This window comes from Nuphar pumila, chromosome 5 (genome assembly GCF_984573655.1).
Source record: "Nuphar pumila chromosome 5, dmNupPumi1.hap1.1, whole genome shotgun sequence".
NCBI classification, from domain to species: domain Eukaryota; kingdom Viridiplantae; phylum Streptophyta; class Magnoliopsida; order Nymphaeales; family Nymphaeaceae; genus Nuphar; species Nuphar pumila.
The window spans coordinates 35646784-35669117 of record NC_143253.1 but is presented as its reverse complement, the minus strand read 5'-3'; the positions used below and the strand labels follow the sequence as shown (position 1 = coordinate 35669117).

At 37.9% G+C, this 22334-nt stretch overlaps 1 protein-coding gene across 1 annotated transcript in view; it reads right to left on the bottom strand.

Moving 5' to 3' along the window:
* Positions 1 to 18717: 18717 nt before the first annotated feature.
* Positions 18718 to 22334, bottom strand: part of LOC149837363 (serine carboxypeptidase 24-like) — a 37739-nt gene continuing 34122 nt past the window's right edge. Inside the window, exons 6-9 of the mRNA XM_090005995.1 lie at positions 20975 to 21375; positions 20363 to 20455; positions 19778 to 19883; positions 18718 to 19080 (exon numbers count right to left, since the gene is read on the bottom strand). Of these exons, the coding sequence (XP_089862121.1) occupies positions 18904 to 19080; positions 19778 to 19883; positions 20363 to 20455; positions 20975 to 21375 (777 nt within the window). The 3' untranslated portion in view covers positions 18718 to 18903. The remainder of the gene's footprint in view (positions 19081 to 19777; positions 19884 to 20362; positions 20456 to 20974; positions 21376 to 22334) is intronic.

Below are 22334 nucleotides of genomic sequence, written 5' to 3'. Positions count from 1 at the left end.
TGAAACCAGTTTTTGTAAAATGAGATCAACACGAGAGTTGATTTTGACAAGGGCCTGATTTGAAACCAGTTTTTGTAAAAGGAGATCAACACGAGGGTTGATTTTGAAGAGTGATAAACACAAGGTTTGATTTTTGAAAAGACCGGTTCGAAACCAGTTTTTTGTAAAAGGAGATCAACATGAAAAAGGTTTGATTTTTTTTTAAAAGGATTGTTGCTTCAAAAAGCACTCTGTGATCATGATGGAGATTTTTTTTTTGAAATCTTCTTGATTTTGGACAGATCCCTATAGATGGTCCTATCATTCTTATGAAGATGCTCCCAGGATTATCCTTTATCCTTAATGGAAAATTGAAATAGGAAATTGATGAAAAATTGATAGAAATTGATACAAGTTGGCGATGAAAGAATTTGATCCTGTCTGCATACAGGACATTTTGAAGTAAAGATAAATTTTCAAAAGATGCTCTAGTGTAACAGGGAAAAAGGATATTTGAAAAATGCTTTCTGAAGATAACAAGGCGATCAAATTTTTTATTGATTCGGGAGGCCCTCCGAAAGCGGTCACTTTTTGTAAAAGAAGACATTTTGCAAAAAGAAGAAATGAAGATGTTGCCAAACTATGAGGAAAATTGAAAATTTTACTGATGCATTGAAGAAAAGAGTGACAAATCAAGGAAAGAAATGAGATTACATCATCTCTTTAAATCGACAAAAGCAAAAATGGGAAAGCATTGGCATTGTCAGTTCCTTGAATGATTGGGAAAAGGCTTGCAGGACGGCTGGCTGGTTCTCTTCTTCATCTTTAACAAGGAGATTATTGTCAATGAAGTCTTGAACGATATTTTTGAAGATGAAGCAGTGGTCGGTGTCGTGCTTTATTGCCCGATGGAATTTGCAGAACTGATTCATGAATCTTCCCATGATCGTGGGAGGGTCTGTGGCTCTTGGGAGTTTCACCAATACCTTGGTCAACACGTATTCAAGGACTTCCTTGAGCGGCTGCTCTAAGGGAGTAAACTTGTGATCGCTATCCCAACCATCAGGCTTTATCTTTTCTTTTTGTTGAAAGATGGATGGAACTGACTTGTTGTTCTGCTTGGAAGACTTCTCCCCCTGAGTTGCATGGTTGTTCTTGCTACCTTTGTTGTTTTGCCAGAGTTGGCAGAGAAGGTGAAATTTATCTTCTTTTTTGAATTTTGACTGTTTTTGACGAGGGTGATGCCTTCATAGACTCTGTTGTCCATCCCCATTTTGAGCCATTTAGCTTGTTTAGTAAGTTTGATGAACGACTTGGAAGGTGAAGTAAAAAATAAGACCTCTGAGAGGTTGAGAGAAGTTGTTCAAGATAATCTGGAGTGTGTGCTCCTCTGAGATGGAGGTTCTCATTTTATTGCAGGTGTCTCTTCATCTGTGAATGAAGTCTTTGGCTTTTTCTTTGTCATTTTGCTTCAGATGGTACAGGTTATTGAGGGTTGGCAGTGCCTCAGTATTGAACAAAAACCTTTCAATGAATAAATTGACAACTTTGTCGAACTCTCACAGTTCAATTGGGTTGATGTGTTCAGCATACCATCTCGCCGCAAAACCTTCTAGACTGCGCAAAAAACATATAAACAAGGTTCTGTTGTCCCTCTTAAACCGGTTGCATTCTGCGAAGAACATGGCCAAATGAGCCTTGGAATTGTCATTTCCATCAAACTTAATGAATTTACGAGGAAGGTCCTCCAGGTTGTTATCTCCTTCAAGGCCGTCATAGAAATCCTCGCTGGTATAAACTCTCTTGCCTTTGTCCCGAGCCTGCAGATCTTTGACCATGTGAGTCATCTCTTTCAATTGCAGTTGGATCAGATCTTCTATCGGGATTTGGAACTTAGGCTTGTTCACTGGCTCGGGCTCCTCAATGATTTTCTTGGGCCGATACAAGGTTTTTTGGAAAAATACAGTCTGCTTTTCCTCTGAGTTTTCTTCTGCTGAATCTATCCCTTCTAAACTGTTGTCAAGCTGAACCCTTTTCTTGGTAACTTTGGCTGGTTTTCTCATGGGATTTCTCTTGGATTTCTTCTTGGATGACTTCTTTCCTGAACCTGCCTTGGCTTGATCTGATTGTATCTTGATCATCATCTTTTGAAATAAATCGTATATGGTGGGATCGATGTCATCGTCACCGGTCTGATCTTGACCTCTGACCGATCTTGGAGAGTCCATTTTTTTTTTACCATTGTACTGTCTTTTTCCCAGATCACAATGTCAATGCTTCCTCTATAGAATAAAAGAGATGGTTTAGACTAAAGAAATTTTGGAAGAAAGAGAGATGATGAAGGAGATATTTGAGAATTAGGTTGATAATTTGAAAAAGATATCCCATTACCGGTGATTGGGTCATCACTGAAGTCATGACAATTGCGTTATTACTTCCATAAAGGGAGTAAACAACTAAAATACACCTTGTTACCCAAGCAGGGTCGCCAACCATGATGAAAGAATGAGTAAGAAAATAGAAGATTCAGGTTGACAATTTTCTAATGATATGATCAGGGGTTTTACGAAAAATAAAGTGAAGAGTTTTAAAAATAGATGACAGGATTGAAATATAAGAATAAAAAATCTAGGAGAAAAAGAAAAAGAGAAATACACAAAATAGCAGGCAGAATCAAAATAAGGTTGGGGATTCGAGATCCAGAAGAAAGGAAGAAAGAAAAATCACCTAGAGTTTTAAAAATCTAAGGAGAGCTTTAAAAAGGATTTCCAAGGTTTTGAGAAAATAGTTATGAAGAAATAAGGGAAAAAGAAAATATACGCCTGGACTTTGAAAAATAGAGAAAAATTTAAAAGAAATATCCAAGGTTTTTTAGAAAATTATTTTGAAAAGATAAAGAAATAAAGATATACTCTTGGATTTTGAAATAAATATCTAGGGTTTAACAAAAATTGTTCTAAAGAAATAATAAAAGAGGAAAATATACACAAGGATTTTGAAAAATATAAGGGAAATTTTAAAATGAAATATCCAGGGTTTTGAGAAAATTTAATATGACGAAATAAGGAAAGAGGAAAATATATGCCTAGTCTTTTTAAAAAAAATTGAAGAGAATTTTGAAATGAGTATCCAGGTTATGAGAAAATTATACTGAAGAAAAAAAATGAAAGAGAAATATGTACCTGGATTTTGAAAAATAGAGGAGAAATTTTGAAAGAGAATATCAATGATTTTAAAAATATGAAATAAATGAGGATTACAAGATAATATCCACAAAAGAAGCGATGCTATACAAGTAATGATGCACTGAACAACACTCCTTAAAAAACTGACTCTAAATGCAATATTTGAAAAGGCTTGTAGGGCCTTAATCCTAACTCTAAGGTTTAGATCATCTGAATTCAACTAAGATATGCTGATATACTTAAGCCAAAGCTCAAAATACGTGGCATAGAAATTCTCTCTGGTTCTAAGGTAATGGTTTCCCAACATCCTTAAGCACTTGCCGATATACTTAGGACTATGGGCCTCATTATGTGGCAGGGGGGTTTAGCCCAAATAAGTGGCCCAGTTGTGAGGCTCTTTCCCGAACTATGGTTCAGTGAGACAGCCCAGCAACGTGAAGACCGAAACAATATAGGTGGGGATGTTTTGAAAATATGATTCAAGCATGCAAGAAATCAGATGGCTCTAATGCAGAGTCCTAAAGAGATAGAATTTTGAAAATCATAAAGAAGTACAAACTTGTATACATTGTTTGCATTCAATCCCTAGATTGGGGAGAGTTGTATTTCAGACCTAAGTCTAAGTGAGCATGCATAAATCTCCTCAATATGGTCCTACCAAACCATAATTAATCCTATATGAATTATGTCAGTTGGGTCAGAGTCTTGGCTCTTAAGTTTTGCATGGAAATGAAGCTGACATTTGTAGAATAATGACTCAGACAATATTAAAACAAGGTAAAGGCATTAATTCGACCAGACGAAGACGAGTCTCATCTCGGTCGCCACTTCTGTGACCATTGCAAAAAAAAATCTCTTTTCTATTTCTTCCTTTTCCTTTTGAGGAAAAAGAGAGAAGAGAAACTCTTTGCAAGGTCTCACTTGACCTTTTAAAAAAGTTGTTTTGAATTTTACTCGCCTCCGTTTTGAAATTTTGCGGGAAAATGGAGAGACGGGATTCACTCATCGGTACGAAGTTCAATCGTTCCTAGCGCCTTTACCAGGGGTAATTGAACCAAGGATTGAATTCATGCCTTTACTTTTCCTAAATTTGATTAAGAGATTATTCTGAAAATCCTGAATGCACATGGAATTAGGCTTGTGTTATGATTTTTGAACTTTGAGGAGTGTGTATGCTTTTCTTGGAAATGTTTCAGAAATTTGAATTTTTTTTCAAGTGATTTTGAAAATGGATTTGAAAATATCTTTTTAGAAATGTCTTTGAAGTTTAGAAAATGATATTTTGAAAGGTTGAAATTTGAAATGGACTCTGCTTTGAAAGCTTGTAATTGAGGATTTGGAAATTAAATTCAGAGTTTGAGAATTTTAAAATCCGAAATTGACTGAAAATCGAATTTGAATTGATTTTGAATTGAAAATCAAGATTAGAGATTGATTCTAAGTTTTGAAATCATAATTAAATTTGAAATTTAACCTTGAAATTAGAATTAGAATTGATATTGAATTTGAACTTTGATTTTGGAATTTGGAATTTGAAATTTGAAAATTTAAAAATTGAGTTTGTATTTTGAAATTTGAGACTTAACTTTGAAATTGGGAATGAATTTGGAACTTAAAACTTGGAATTGGAATCAGAACTTGAAATTGAAAATTAAAAATGGGAATTTTAGAAACGAATTTAGAAGTTGAAAAGTTTGGAATCTAAGAGTAAACTTTGAAATTGGATTTTGAAATTGGAATTCAGGTTTTGAGATTGAAATTGAAAATCGATTTTTGAAATCGAATTTGGAATTTAATGTGGGATTTTGAAATAAATTTCAAATGTTTGATTTGAAATTGAATGGGGAATTGAAATAAACTTCAGAATTTTAAAATTGAATTTGAAATTGAAAATAGAATTCGAAATTTTGGAATTTTGAAGAGAAGTAAAGGTTTTGAACTTAACATTTAAATTTTGAAATAGAATTCTAAGTTAAAATATGAAATTTAGAAATATGAAGTTCAGAAATAAGGATTGAAAGTTGGAATTTGAAGTAAGATTTAAAACTGAATGGAATTGAGAAATAAAAGGTGAATCTTCATTTGTAAAAGGGAAGTTGAAAGATGATTTTGAATCTTAGAAATGAAAACTGTATTTCTAAAAATTTATTTAAAAATCACTTGGAATTTTAAAAATGTCTTGAAATAATTTGAAAAAATGGCAAATAAAAAATGATAAATGCATTGAAAGAATTTGTTTAAAATTGGATTTTTAAAAGCAAATTTCATTCTTTAATAGAATTGAAATAAGATTAAATTTCAATATATTCATGACTATTATCACAAATATATTTTAATTTAATCTTTATTTAAATTCTAAGAAAGAATAAAATAGAATTTTTTGCTTTTATAGAATTTAAAGCAAGATTAAATTTCCATATATTCATGACTATGACCATGATTATATCTCGATTTGATCTTTACTTTGAATTCTGATAAAAGAAGAAAAAACATTTTTTTTTAAATATGACGATTTTCTGAAAGGACCTAAAGTGTAGGTCAAATTTTATTCCATAAAAGATAAAAATCCTAAGTATTGTTCATATTTTGACTATGGCCATAAATGTGAATCATTTACTTAGGGTTAATTACCTTTTATTAGAATTGTGCATGTGTCATTCGTGTTATCCCATAGTGCTATTTTTGAAATAAGAATAAAATAAAATGTCACAAGCAATTATGAGAATTTAAAGTGCAACTATATGCTCATATATTCTATTCTAAACAAAAAAGGTAGAAATTATCATTAATATAAAATTATTACAGTCTTAAATTAAAATTGAAATATTAAAACTTCCTATTCTAAGAAAGAAAATTAGGAACTTTCAAGCTTTCCTGCAATTACAAGATTATCACAAGGCAATAGAAATACAAAATACAGAAAGGAATTGAAAATGTCATGTTCAAACCAATATACATATGATTATGCCTATGCTATAATGAAAATACATATGCACATGTGAAGATGCAATGCCTATGTATGAATGAAATGCATTTGCGTAAATGACATGCCAATGCTTATGAGGAAATGCATATGCATTTGCCTAAGTACAATACTTATGCTAATGAGAAAAATACCTATGAGAATGCATATGCAATGCTAATGGAGAAATGCATATGCATTTGCCTAAGGGCAATGCATATACTTAATGAGAAAATGCATATGAGGATGCATATGCAATGCTAATGGAGAAAGGTAATGCATATACTTAATGAGAAAGTGCATATGCAATGCTTATGCTAATGAAGAAATGAATATGCATTTGCCCAAGGGCAATGCATATGCTTAATGAAAAAATGCACATGCATTTGCCTAAGTGCAATGCTTATGCATAATGAGAAAATGCATATGCATCTACCTAAGTATGATGCTTATACTAATGAAGGAAGGCATATGCATCCACCTAAGTATGATGCTTATCCTAATGAAGGAATGCATACACTACAAGAAAAATGCTATTTAGCGACGGAAATTTGCGATGGATTTTTTCCGTCGCCAATTAGCGACGGATTAGCGAGCGAAAACTATTTGTCGCTAACGTTTGAAATATTTGCAAAATTAGTGACGGAAATATCTTCGTCGCTAAAGCCGTCGCTAATTAGCGAGGGATTAGCGACAACATTTTTTCGTCGCCAAAACACTACAAAAAAATGCTAATTAGCGAGGGAATTTTTCCGTCCCTAATCCGTCGCTAATTAGCGACGGATTAGGGACGGAAAAATTCCCTCGCTAATTCCGTCGCTAATTTTCGTCCCACCTGAAGCGCGAAATTTTCCCTCCCTCCGTTCAAAAATTTTCTGCCCTTTGTTCTCCCCCTGTTCAATTTAAACCATCCCCGAAGCTCCGCTGACGACACACGCACAAAGAGTCGATCCCCACGAGAAGTCGCAGATGGAGACGTCGTAGCTTCGTCGGAGCTGAGACGTCAAAGGGGCGACGAAGAGGAGGCGTTAGGGAGCCACTGCAGCCTGCCGGAGTCGAAGAGAGTGGCGACGAAGAGGTGACTGCTGTTGGGGAGCCACTGGAGCCTGCCAGAGTCGCGAAGATCCGCGCGAAGTCGCGAAGAGCCTGTCGGAGTCGCGAAGAGCCTGCCGGAGTCGCGAAGATCCGCGCGAAATCGCGAAGAGCCTGCCGGAGTCGCGAAGATCCGCGCGAAATCGCGAAGAGCCTGCCGGAGTTGCGAAGATGCTGTACTCGTTGCTCCTCCCCCTGTAGCTCGCGAAGATCCGCGCAAAGTCTCAGCTGAAGCTGAGTGCCCCCGCCGTGAAGCTCTTCGACTGGTTCTCGTGGCAGACCTGGAACTTGAAGAGAGGAGCTCCCCCCGGAACGCGCCACAACCGTGAAGCTCTTCGGCTGGTTCTCGTGGCAGACCTGGAACTTGAAGAGGAGCTTCCCCCGTATCCGCGCAGAGTCGCAGCCTGCCGAAACGCGCCGGTTCTATGAAAAAAAAATGTTCCTTGCCGGAGAACGCGCCGGCAGCGAGCAAATTTTTTTTTAAATTTTTTTTAAAAAATTTAACGACGGATTAGCGACGGATATTATCCATCGCTAATTTAAAATAGCGAAGGACTCGCGATGGATCATATCCGTCGCTAATCCGTCGCAAATTAGCGACGGACTTAGCGGCAGATAAGTTCTAGCACGGATTAGCGTCGAAAAATTCGCGATGAAAGTTTTCAGTCGCTAATCCGACGCTAATCCGTCGCTAAACAGTTTAGCGACGGATTAGCATCGGATTAGCGATGAATTTAGGTCGTCGCTAATCCACAGGTTTCTTGTAGTGATATGCATCTATCTAAATGCAGTGCTTATGCAAATGAAGAAATGCATATGGAATTGCCTAAGTGCAATGCTTATGCAAATGAAGAAATACATATGAAAACATGATATGCATGTGCATATATGAAGTCCATGTATAATCTTTAATGCACCTGCAATATGCGATGCATATGAGATAGGAATACTATGATGCAAGTGATGAATAAATGACACAGCAGGTGGCAAATGTGTTGTGAAGCATATTGAAAGTGCCTATCTAATAGATACACGGGTGAGCATTGAACAAATCGGGTATGACAGTGAAACTGGTTATTTAGAAGCTAAAGATGTGTCAGCCACAAGTCAAAATCCACAATTATTGGTTGTTGACATGAATTACCCTCAACCAGCCACTGATATGATAGGCAGAAAGTAGTCTCCCTCCAATGAAATCAAAACTGCGCAGGGAATCAATATGGGGACCATATGTTGCAGGGTTTACAAAAGAATTGGAAAGACATTGGTAATCAAAACAAACAACAACTATTTTGGGGCAGCAAGACCCTGGTTGGAATATGCAAATGCATACACAAGTATGATTAATGCAATTTGAAGTCTCAAAAATGAAAGAATAGTGTGACTGCAATTGAGCTATTATGTATCGACACCCTGCAAATGCTAATAACAACACCACTCAAAATGTATACAAAAGAGAGAAAAAGAAAAAAAAGAAAACTCTCTACAATTGATGAGATGCAACTCAAATCGATTTCAGCAGAAGTCGATATTTTTTATGACAATCAATTGATGACAGAGATCTGATTTGATCTTTGTTCAGCAGTTTGACAAACTACAACCATGTTATCCATCTTTATCAGATCTTGGCAACAAGAATAGTTAACATTCACCTTTTTTTTTCTAATGCGATCTGGAGGTCAGTTTCCATAATTACACCTGGCATACATGTGTCAATTAGTTCTTTCTTTGCTAAACTAAATAGAGATACATATTCCAGTTTACCACTAACCATCCCTAAATCTCGTTGAACAATCTTGACTGAAAAATATTTTTATGGCCAACATTGTTGGAGTTGCTTCCTGTTGCGAATTTGCTGCTTTGGTCTGGACCATATTCTTCAATCAAACTGATCTGGCTATGTAACTTGTCCTAAGCCGAATTTGCATCTCTAAATTCCAATGATCCATCGGCAACCTGAAGGTCTTTCTTCGAGAAAACACCCAGCATAGAACACTAATTACTAGTTGAAGGGCACTCAGTGATTCATTCTACCTTCATCTTTTCATTCATCAGCATGTTGTCAATGTTAAGTTCCAATTCTAGTGCAGTTTCTATGATGCAGTTATTGATTTATAGGATGCGGTAGGTGCTAAGATGTAGGGATGAACCTATGATGAAATGTTGAATCCACACGAGATGCACAGGATGCATATGAAGCACACGGATGATAATGCAATTCGCAGATGTGATGAGGATGCTGCTATGCCCAAGATACAGAAGGGAAATTAAAATGCCAATGCAGGTAATCAGGGGAAATTGCATACAGAGAATCGATGATGCAAACACAGCAGCAAAACACATGACAGATGTATGAAGATGCGGAGAGATGAAAACACACGGCAGATGTATGCAAATGTCATAGAGATATAGAGTGAATCGAGATAACTACAGAAAAGTGAAAATTTCATGATGCACAACAGCAACTACACAATGCAGAAACACGAGGATTAATGATGCATGATGCTGGAATGAGGTGCAGTAATGACGTTGATTGCATCCGATGCAATGAAATGGATAGTGAGATGCAATTGATTGTGATGCTTAAAAAAAATCGAATGCAAATACGATTCAGATAAGATTGATATTCAAGGCGAATTTGAGCAGAAGAGGTCACAATAACCAACACAATCTAATTTCAGAACATCAGATGCTGGATTTACTAGTGAATCAATTACAGGGAATTATAGTAGACCAAATAGAGTAGTTGTTGTAAGGCATGATGCTCAATAATGCTTAAACAGATCCACACTACAACGCATTAGCATTTGAAAATTTAGATTGGCACTGCAGCATTTCCAATTTATATCATGAATTAGATTGGTCATTGATGTTCAAAATAGATCAAAAGGATAATCAGGTCACGACATGGACAAATCATGATTAATTCAAAGACATGCGGCTGATTGTGATGAACATGATATGCTATGCAAAATGTGCAAAACTAAGAGATGTGATTACTCTAAAATATGATTATACCATGCTAAACACGATTCAAATCACATCTAAAAATAAAAAAACAAAAACTAATGCAAATCTTTTCAGCCATAAAATGACACTAACCTGTCTTTATGAAACAGATTGGAAGAAGAAAACAAGGAAGGGAGAATGAGAAAAAAAAATGAAGAAGAGGACTTACCGATCTTATTTGAATCTGATGAAAGTAGATCTCATGGTAATTCAGAAGGAAATTTTTGTTATCAGGCAAATGTGAATCTAACTTTAAGTCAGAATAACACATTTTCAAGGTAAATTGAATGTGAATTCTTGCAGCAAATCAAAACAGATGGAATTCACGATGAAATTGAACCAGAGGCATCATATGATGTCACTGGGTATTGGATTTCATGATGAATTATTCAGGAGTTTTATGACAGATCAGGGCAATTTTATTCCAGAGCAAAATACTTTACGGCAAACCGATCATGAATCTAGTTTAGTTCAGCACAACAAATATGTCACGACAAGTATGGATTGAAGAAAGAAACATAACTCGATGTTGCTGAATCAAAGTAAAATGCAGTGAATGACTGATGTGCAAAATACAAATTACGAGATCTCAAGCAGGTTAATGAAATGCAAGAATGCAATAAGATGCAAAGACGGAAAAGAAAATAATGTTGTGTTACAGGTAATAAAAGAAATTCAGAGAATGCAAATGAGTGCTAGAGTGTTCTAATTATCTTGATAATGCAATAGGCAAACAAGATTGGTAATGTTGCAACCTGTAGATTGATGATGCCATATGCAGATCGATGCTACACAGTATGCTTCCGGTGAGCAATGAAGATCAAACAAAAGAGACCCTAAGAACAGAAAGGAGGAAAGAAAAAGAGTAGGAGAAGAAGAGGGACATTACCCACCGTGTATTGGTTTAGAGGGGAGAAATGCTTCTTCTCGATGCTGAGGGTGGATCAAACTCCCTGAGAAAAGAAAAGGAAGAGAAGAAGAGAAGAAGGGGAGAAGGAAAGGAAAGAGGGAGAAGGAGAAGTCTCTTGCAAGAGCTCGGTGGATGAGAGCCTTGCTCGATGCTTGGTGGATGGGAGATGGTCTCCCCTGCGTTGGTTTATAACGGGGGAGACTGTTACAAAAAATTCAAAAAGGTCCCCTCATAGTTTCAGAAAATTTCAAAAGGAGGTTCTAATTACAAGGTTTTTCAAAAAAAGGGTAAAGCTACTTTCTGAAAAATTTTCTTTTATGTTTTTGAAAGAAAAATCTAAAATATGAGGAAAATACGAGGGACTTAAGAGATATGATCCATATGAGGTTTTTGAAGAATTTAAGGAAATATTGAATTTTGGAATTGTGAGGTTACAAAAAAGAGAGTTTTTGAAATAACATAGTTAATTTTTAAAAATTAGGTTTTCAAAATAGATCTGGATCTAAGATTTTTGAGTAAATATCGAGCTTGGATCTCGAACTGAGGAAACATGAAGATTGGATCTGGGTAAAATATTTAAGCCAATACAAAGAATTGATTTTTAGAATTTTGAAAATAGAAGATTCAGGCTCAGAATTGGATTTGGATATCTGATTTGTATCCAGAATTGGGTCAAATATAGAAAATAAAATTGGATTTTAGATCTTTAACCAGGAAGTGAATTCGAGAATTAACCAGAAATTAACCCAATTGCTCAAAAGGTGGGGGCCAGTGGCAAAAAGGAAAAATTTGGGGTGTTCACAGCTACTACTGCATGTCACCGATCAAGCCAATGCACACCACGTGTTCCTACAGTCGATGCATTTTCTACTCAGTAGAGCTCTGCACTGCATATGCCTCATTTCGAAAGCTTGGCCTAGGATATTCTCCCTCACCCAAAATCATTGTCGTCCTCAACATTGCTAGTTTAGGTAAAAACATAGTCTTCACTAATATTTTAGTTTACCTTTGTACTTATCTTTGGTTTACTCTTTTCTTCAGCCTACTCAACTTGTTTTGGTTTACATCTACCATCGCCGCAACCTTTAACATGTTAAGTCACATACCTTTAACGCATCTCTAATCACTTAGACAACAGTCTTCTGCTTCATCAACATCAAGCATTTTTTGCTCGTGAGACCCCAATGCAGTCTCATACACAAGCAAGTCATCCTCGCTGACACGATAAACTTGTTGTCGTTATGCTCATGGTTGGGGTGCCTTCCAACCCCAGCAAGAACAATTCCAAGTCCTTCATGATCCTCGCAAAGAAAGACAACCACCAATGTGTGTCACAAGGATATCAACTCCCTTAAGCACCAACTTACGGTTTTCCAATGGTTCAATTTAGTCCTCAAGTCAGGAACGTCTTCTTGTGTATCACCTCAAAGTGGTCATTCAAAACGTCTTCATGGGCACTCGTCCTCACATGGGCACCTTTGGCCCAATACTGCAACTCTTCTCTCAAAGCCAGCACATTGTAACTCTCTTTCATGGTCGGCAAAATGTTCTCGCAAGAATCGATGAGCCACGAATAACAACTTTTTCTGCACACACAATCTATAGAGGATCTACCAACTCAAGGGACCAAAACAGTGTGCATTCTGCTCAACATGGGCACTCTGCTAACCCATAATCCTGGAAGAGAATATAAAAGTTTATTTGAGCTTCTCATACCCAAAGATGCAAATCCATTCAGTCGAATCCAACATGCATTCTTTGCATGCACAAGGCAAACATCATGCTCCACCTGTGAGCCTAACGCACAATTGGTAAGAATCTTTGGCTTATCTATGTTCTCTTAGCCAACTAAACAACAACCTTACACTTCTGCTTATCATCAACAAGATGTCACACACCATCCTGCTAATTTCTTGCTTATGTGCTCAGTCAACAATACTTCAACTGCAAATATTTGTGCAACCAAGATAAATCATCATTGTCTTCTTCAGTGTCATACACAATGAACAACAAGGTTTCCGTGAATCTTTTTGCTCTGATGCCAATTTGTCATGGGCTTATTTTTTTCAATAAGCCAGTGTGGTGCGACAGTCCTTCCTTACCACTGCAAGCCTTTCTATTGCTCTGTCATGAGCATAGAATGTTTCACAAACCCACAATGCGCCAAGCTGGACAGCCTAACAGCCAAAGGCCGCGTTCCAACACCTTTCCATGTGCTGAATCATTTTCATTGGCCCTGTGCACCACCTCGTGCGCAGTTGCCTAGCGAAAGCTGATCAATCACATTTTAAAATGCGTATTCCATGTATTCCATGCCTCTTAGTGCATAGTTGTCCCATATCAACTATCACTTTCAAAAGGGACACAAACTTGCCTTAGCTTTACATGCCATGGAGAGTATTGCAACTTCATGTGCATGCTACAACAAAACTTTGCCACCGAAAGAACAAGACCTTGTGGTCCTCAGTCCGAAGACCAATTGATGATTGAACAACATAGCGAAGAGCACCACCCAGGCTCATTCGCAGGTGCCTAGGCATTCATTTCCTAGCCCCGAGTCACCATACTTGGTTGGAACCACCTAAGGTGCTTCTTAGGAAAATTATCCCTAACCCGCACTCACCCCCGTGCGTCCAACCGCTACGCATGGGAACATCTTACAAGCCCAGAGGTCCTTAACCAAAACTCCAAAGGCAATATTCTCTGATCTGCTGACACTGCTTAATCAAACAATGCTCTACATATGTACGATGAACTATCGACGATATTGTTGCCTATCACATGTCATGCTACCACCACACATCACCGATCAAGCCAACGCACACCGTGCGTTCCTACACTCGATGTATTTTTCACTCAGTAGAGCTCCGCACTGCACATGCCCATTCCGAAAGCTCAACCTGGGACAGTGCCTTTGTATTGAATATATCTATTGCTCTTTTTTCTAAAAAAAAAAAAAACAACTTACCCATGCATACTTTGTTTTCTGTTTTTTTATGGGACCTCTTGTCACCATATCTCTGCAGTTTTTATCTTATTTTCAATTACCTGATTCTGTTTATTTAAAAAAGCGACTTACATATCAGAAACATACTTTGTATGCTGTTTTATGTCATTCTGTAGTGACCTCTTGTCACCATGTCTCTGTAGCTTTTATCTTATCTTGAATGTCTGATGCTCTTTCTGTTGGCGACCGCCCTGTGTAAAAAACAAATAGACAGGGAGCGTACCTGGATTCGCCATTGTCAGTGTAGGCAGTTCGGCGTTCTCCTCAGCCGGTCGACGCCCACAATGAGCCCAGGCCTAATGTCGACGGTGAGCAGGACCCGTTCCACTGAGCCTGAATGCAGAACTATATTTTGGTATGGAAAAGTTACGAAATCTCATCATTTTCGTAACCCCAAAACCACTTTATATAATGGAGAATTGGGCAGTTACGTGAATGTAGTCTCTCCACATTCACGTAACTCCCACCCACTACCTCCATCATCCAGTCACTTACGTGACCCACTAACATGGTGTCAAACCGGGTCAGACTGCGGGTTGGACCCGTAACCCATAATGTCCAACATTCTCCCACTTGACCCATTGACACCAAAAGTATACTAAATCGAGGTGTATACCGTTATCTCGATTTAATTCTTCATGTGGGTTCACATGCCACCCTTTATCACAAGGATGAATCGTATGAGTCAAGGATATAAACATCCCTTTATGAAATGTCATATTTTCTTGTACTACACTACAATTCACCTTCAGTGCTTAGGCATGTAAAGAAATTACCTTTTATGAATAGGTTGGTCTCTCACCTATTCTATTGGTCCTTTAATATTGTTATTCTGCTATTCTCTCTAACCCATATGAGAGATTCTTTATGCAAAATCAACAATAACACAAAACTTTAGAGAATCAAAACATAAACACAAATGTGATTACATAATGTATTGTCATACATCAGAAGGAATCAAAAAGACCCATCCCCTTTACATGTTGGGAATACAATCCCGGTGCTAGCCCTTTAGTAAGGGGATCCGCAGTCATTTCCTTCGTCCCAATTGTATCAATACATACCAGATGATTCTCAGTCCTTTCTTTAACAACAAAATATTTTAACTCCATGTGTCGACACGACGTTGAGCTCTTGTTGTTATTTGAAAAGGACACGGCTGCTTCATTATCACAAAAGATCTTTAGTGGTCTCTCAATAGAGTCCACTATACCAAGACCCATAATGAAGTTCCTTATCCAAATGGCCTGTGACGAAGTCTCGTATAGAGCAATAAATTCCTCCTCCATGGTATGAGCAGCAGTGGTAGACTGCTTTCCGCTTCTCCATGAGACAGCACCACCCGCTAGAAGGAAAATGTATCCAGTAGTGGATTTTCTACTGTCAATACACCCTCCTAAGTCCGCATCAGAGTATCCAACGACCTCTAGGTGGTCAGCTTTTCTGTAGATCAACATATAGTCTTTCGTTCCTTGTAAATAACGCATGACCTTCTTTGTTGCCTTTCAGTGCGCAATGCCTGGATTTGACTGATATCTACCAAACATTCTCACAGCAAATGCTATATCAGGTCGAGTGCAGGTCTGCGCGTACTGTAAACTCCCAACTGCTGAAGCATATGGGACAGCATCCATCTGAGCCTTCACAATATCATCCTGAGGACAGTCCTTCAAGCTCAATTTATCCCCTTTCACTATAGGTGCCGAACTAGGAGAACAATTCTCCATTCCATATCTTTTAAGAACCTTAAGGATATAGGATTTCTGAGATAGGCCAAGGACACCTTTTTTCAGCAACGTTGGCGAAACAATGCCCTTTGTAACTCGCAGACTCCTTGCTTGAAATAAGCCAATTTCCTGATATCTTCCCTCCACCAGAACCTCGTCATTTCAGCAATGCCAATATGTCATCTTGGTCAGTCCGACCGATGATGCATCGGTCATCGGATTCCCAACTAGCAAAGAGACTGCATCTGCAATTGGATTGCTCAAAGGAAAAAATGGGACCATTGATCGAAGTATACATACCAGTTATATTTCGTTGGTTCATTTACAAAGAAAACCAATACTTTTTTGGGTAGCTCTTTTGCTTGGTCTGAAGATAAAGACTGGTTGTTTGAATTTAGTTCCAATTGAGATTGCGTTGAAGATTGCTAGCAAGATCAGAGCAGGAGAGAGGTTTTGTGTGTATGTGGTGACACCAATGTGGCCTGAAGGAAAACCTGAATCTGATACAGTGCAGGTGATTCTTCATTGGAACCGGTTGACCATGGAGATGATGTACAGAATCATAGATGGTGCTATTGAAGAGGTCGGTATGAAGGGAAAGGCTAGTTTTTGTGATTATCTGAATTCCTACTGTCTGGAGAATAGAGAAGTTAAAAAGCCAGGTGAATGAATACCAACCACTCAAGTCGCTGGAAACCGGATGTAACTATTGGCGAGCACAGACAAATCGGAGGTTCATGATATATGTGCACTCCATGGTCATGATTGGTAAGAGCAGAAATCTTAGTTCTACACTTTAGTTCACATCATACACGACCAACTCTATGAAACCTCAATAAGTAGCTAGTTTAGAGTGCTTGGGCATCATTTAAAAGATCCAAAAAATGAATTACAATGTTTCCAACCAATCCTTCTACAACTAGAAGCATTAGAGTTTATGATCCTTAAGGAAAGTTTAGACTTAAGTCACCCAATTGCCACATAAGCGAAGGGAAAAGGAGGCCCAGTTTGCCCCACCCACTGTTGTGCAAACTGCAAAAACACGATCAATTAGTGCCTTGCATCATCGACTCTATGCTTCCAACGCCAATTGAGCCACGCGAGTCAAGTCTGCTGTAGGCCATTGTGATTATTTGCAGTTTATACTTACAAGTCCTCTACGAGTGTTCTAAAGATCAGCTGGTCCTAACTTGCTTTGTTGGTCCAGCTTGATCTGACTTGTTCCTGGACTGTGTAAAATGCAGGCCTGACCGTGTCAGTCAATCTTATCTAATTGGTCCAGTTGGTACAAACAACAAACTAGTCTGATTAACTCATGTTTCACAAAAGCCGCTGCTTGCAGATATGATCTGTGCAATGATCAGTGTGAATTGGTTATCTGAATTATCTGACCCTAGCCCTATTTTGATACGACTTTATGATATGGCTTGGCTGACCATTATGATCAGTGAGAAGATATCTATAAGATCACCCATCTAAAAGATTTATAGCATTCACCATGGGATTTGATATCAGGAATCAACACCAGTGTTGAGCACCTTCTATCTTTTAAATGGTTGGCAAGAGGGCTGTCGGACTATTTGGCGGTTACTTTATTGATAGGAAATTTGAATGCCAATTGTACACATATGAACGCACATAGAGTTATGTAATGCATATATAGAATTATATAAGTTCTGTTAGCTAACCAGTGGATTAAATTTTGTACATTGCAGTGGATGATGAGTATATAATAATTGGATCGGCTAATTTGAACCAAAGATCACTAGATAGAGGAAGAGACACAGAGATTGCCCATGGCTCATTTCAACCAGATCACATCAATTGACCAAACGGACCCGCTTGAGGTCACATATATGTCTACAGAATGTCCCTCTGGTACGAGCATTTTGCGAGCAAATACATAGAGTTCATGGATGTTTTCAATGAACCAGAGAGCCTAGAGTGCGCAAGGATGGTAAATAAGCTTGCTCATCATCTGTGGGAGCTATATACTGGAGATGAGGTGGTGCAGCTTCCAGGCTATCTGCTTCCATTCCTTGTGAGAGTTTTGGATGATGGGACTGTAGTGAACTTGAATGAAAGTGGCATTTTTCCAGACACAAATGCCAGTGTCAGGGGAAAGAGACAACGTCTCGTCCCTCCAACCGTAACTACTTAAAATAATACATTATGATTTCCTCATGTTTAGTAAGTGAGTTTGTAACTACAGTATATATCATTATTTGAAGCTGCAAATGTTTGTAACATAGTTATCGGAAGCTTCTTACTGCATGGGGAAACTTGCTTCAAAAGCTGGAAACTCCTCGCTTCCCCCAAAAGAGGGGAAGCTTTGGGAAACTCGCTTCCAAAAATGTGGGAAACTCGATTCCTTTTAGTGAGAAGCCTGTTTCATCCTCGTTTCCATAATCAATCCTCTTTTGCTTTCTTAACATTTTCCTCACTTCTTGTCACTTCTCACTCGCTTCTTCCTCACTTTTTATTTTTTTCATATTAGAAAAAAAAAAATTACAACAAGCTTGCATGTTGGTTTTATATCTATTTATATTTGTGTTTACGAAATTTCTTATTTGCTTCTACACCTGCTTCATATTGCTGCTTTTTATGTATTTAGTTTTCATTTTTCATGCACTTGCATAATTGCTTGACAATTTCCCGCTTCATACTTTTTAGCACTCCGTCCCCACTTCCCCTTCACGCATCGCTTCTTGTGTCCATTTCGTTTCCTGGTAACTATGGTTTGTAATATAAACAATTTCATATAATAAAGTTTGAAGAGAGATTTCTTAAACAAGATTGGAACTTGACTCTCTTTCTCTCAACCATTAGAGCAAAAGGAAAGAAAGTGTGTCAAGCTTTTCTTTCCTTGAATTACTCACTATTTGCATGGGAAGCGACTTGAGTGCCTACAAGAAGTTTTATCAACAATTCCAGGCAAACAGAAGAAACAACAACCCAGTATTTCATGTATTGGAAAAATGAGAAGAAAATAATTCCAATATTTCATGCATTTAAAAAATGCAAAGAAAATTCTAAGGAAAACACTGGCCACCTTCATCTGTTTCAAAACTGGGGGGGAGCCTTCTTACAGCCAAGAAAGACTTGAAAAGGCAGAATGCCCTCTTTGCTTGGAAAGTTGGAACTTGATGCCCAGCTCCTCTGACTGTAGCAAAAGTTAGCCCTTGGTACACCTCTGTCCATCCTCCCACCTAGGTAATATTTCAAGAAGCGATCAGAGAAACAGAAACCTAACAAGTTAAATCTATGCCTCTAGTTGTAGTGGATATAGGCTCTAGTCCTCATTGAGTTAAGCAGAATTTTGTGCTAGTGCTAGGAGAAATCTTGTTTCTTGTCATTTGAATATATGTTTAAAATTTTGATGACAACCAATAAACAAGAAAAATGAAAAACAAAGGTCATGTGTTTGAGGTTGGTGAAATTTGCCATCAACCAAGGAACTAGTTCAGTTCTTTGTAAATTTATTGCATAATATTCCAATAAGAATTTTGGTGCGAGGACAAGCTTACATGGGCACATCATCTTTGTTCATGGTTGGCACTAATAGATACTGCATAATCCATTTGCATAATTGGCTTTGATTCATTTTTAAAATGGAAGACTTAACTCGTAGCTTTGTTATGGACCAATTCCCTAATCCGTTTGTTTCATGTAGTTTTCATGGGAAATTCCTAAGTGGGCCTCAGTTTTTCCTACCGCCTTTCACTTGTCATGTGTAAATCCCTTCCTATATCCCTCCATATGAAAGGACTTTTATGAGAAAGTTGAGCCGGCAGGAGTTTTTAAAAACCCATGCCCTTTCCCATGAAAGATTCTTTCGTTCCAAGGCAATGAAACAAGTGAGACCCAGATTTGTTTATATGTTTCCAAGTGGAATGATAAGCGTACCTGGCCCCCAGAGTACCATGGGTACCAAGGAATCTTCACGGGGAGGTTGAGTTGGCTCAAGGAAAATCTTGTTGCAGTAACTGGGACAACTGAGTCCGTATCTCCACTGCAATGTACAACCGTAAATTCGGTAAAGCCAAATTTCAAAGGCATAGCCAATTAGCATGCTACTCTACAATTATGCACCCCCAAATAAAACGAAAAGAGATTCTGTTGAATCGGGGCTATTATCAAACTGAATGGGCTAGCTAGCGTTTCACAAAGATTGCATAATATGCCCTTTCATCCCTTTTTTTTTGACATGGAAAGGGAATTCTTTGACTGATCCCTGATAGTGTCCACTACTATTAGAAACCTTGGGAACTTGGTCATAGTTTGCACTGTAAGCAAAAAAATAATTATTTATCAAAGCTTTATTCCAAGTACATAGGGTCGACTTCATGAGTTCTTTTCTTCATTCCTCACAATAAGCAGAAACATGTAACAATAAAACATTAGGTACGTTTGACCATTCGACCATCACAACAAGGGGGGAATGATCATGTAGCATCTGATCACAAGTAGTTACTTGAACAAAAAGTTTACCTGAAAACCCAAATTCGTAGGCCAGCTTTGATGAGCTCTCTATAAGTAGGCAACATTGAAAATTGAGCATCTTTCCAGTCTTTTAGCACTTTACTAGCACACAGAAAAGCAGCAGAAAAGAGATTTGTTATGCGAAAAAAAAGCTACCAAATGCCATCTGAAATTTTCCATTGATACAATCTGCTCGATTCCTCTTCTCAATTCTACCTAAATTTGTGCCAAAGTCACCTTCATTGCAAGGCTACATTCTGACATCAAGTGAAAGATAAGCAAGCACATGAATTCCAATGCTTGCACTTCTAATGCTATCGAAAACGGAAGCTTATGAACTTCCTCAAGTTTCACATAGTAGCAATAGAAATGTTGGAGTTTGTGTACGTGCTTGCCTTTACATTTTATCTAATACCATGTAACATACCCAATGGAAAGCTCGACTTTAGACATCCAAAACGTGTCTAAGTTCATGCAAATCCTGCATTGGATCCATGAATATTTATGTTCCAATTCATTCAATGCAGAACATGCACTTGAAGTTGGCCTATAAGAAAAGTGAATGACCAATTTTAGCTTGCTAAGTAGGAATAAAGAACATTCGTTGGTGCTTCATACAACCTGCAGGTTGTCCACTTGTACGGTATTCCAGTTGAATTTGCATGCATCGCTCTTTGTACGTCGAGCCTGTTGTAGTATTTTTCTGCATGGTTCTCAGAACAAGGATCATATCCATACATTTGTCTCGCAAACAATGTGTTCTTGAGTCTGATCACAGGCAACTTGTTCGTAGATGAGGTTTTACATGGTGGTGTATAAATATTGTATGGGTCAATGTTTCCAAACTCATGGCTAACAGCATAATAGAGGATGCCAGTGCAATTGTCCGAATGGTTAGCCTCTGAGAAGTTGCAGATCTTGAGTATAGATTTGTAGGTGGCATCTGAGATGAGCGCATGGCTCCACCAGTAGTTCACTGTACCTAGATTGTCATAGTAGCTGTCTATCACTGGATTCCCCACCTGTATATGTACGTATTTGCACACACACACACACACACACACACACACACATATACATATCAAATTTCAAGCAACAAAAACGAGGAATCAGAATGGCGGTAAGTAAAGCATAAACATAGTGATTTTGGATGTGCTCCAGTGTAGACATTTTGTCGAAGGCAATTTGATTTTTCATTTACTGTTTTTGGATACGATTGAGCTCAAGTTGAAATTTGGGAGGCAAGTTTGGGATTCACATGAAAAATTCCCAGCTTCATGAATTCCACTATTGCCAACACTGACATTTGAGTTTGTCAACTTTTGCCATGTTTCACATGACATATTGATCGCTGTTTACAACACGCCAGTTTTAGAGAGCAATTAGTTAGATTCTATCGAAGCAAATTGTTATTGATCATTGAACTCCCATACTAAAAGGATTTCAAAGCAGGTATGCTGGAATGATAAAAGTCTTTTGCATATCACAAACTGAATGACGGACAAGAATGTTACCTTTTTTTTGACAGGCAAGCTGGAGTTAGGCAGACCGCTTACCAGTTCAATATTTAAAAACTTAAATTACGTTGATCTTTCTAAGAGGAAGCTAATCCATAGAAAAACATGTTTGTTTTTTTCAGTAGTAACTAAAAATGTGAGCCTTTGACACCACAAGAGCTCCTCCCTTGTTGGACGACTCGTCCACTTCTCATTAGGCTGACGGTTACTAATTTAGTTTTTTGGGTGACAGTTATTTTTTTTTAAACTCTTAATTTTTTTCTGGGTAGAGAATTAGACAGAGAGCAAGAACAGTAATTTAGTATCTCTCTCTTTTCTAGTGAACATTTAACATCGCTGCAGCCCGTGGATGTAGAGGTTCCCCTCTGAACTACGTAAATCTATGTGTGCTCTCTTACCTCTTTCTTCTCGTTCTTGATTTGTAGTTGTTCGATTGTCGGGTGTGTGTTCGTTTGTGTTTGTAG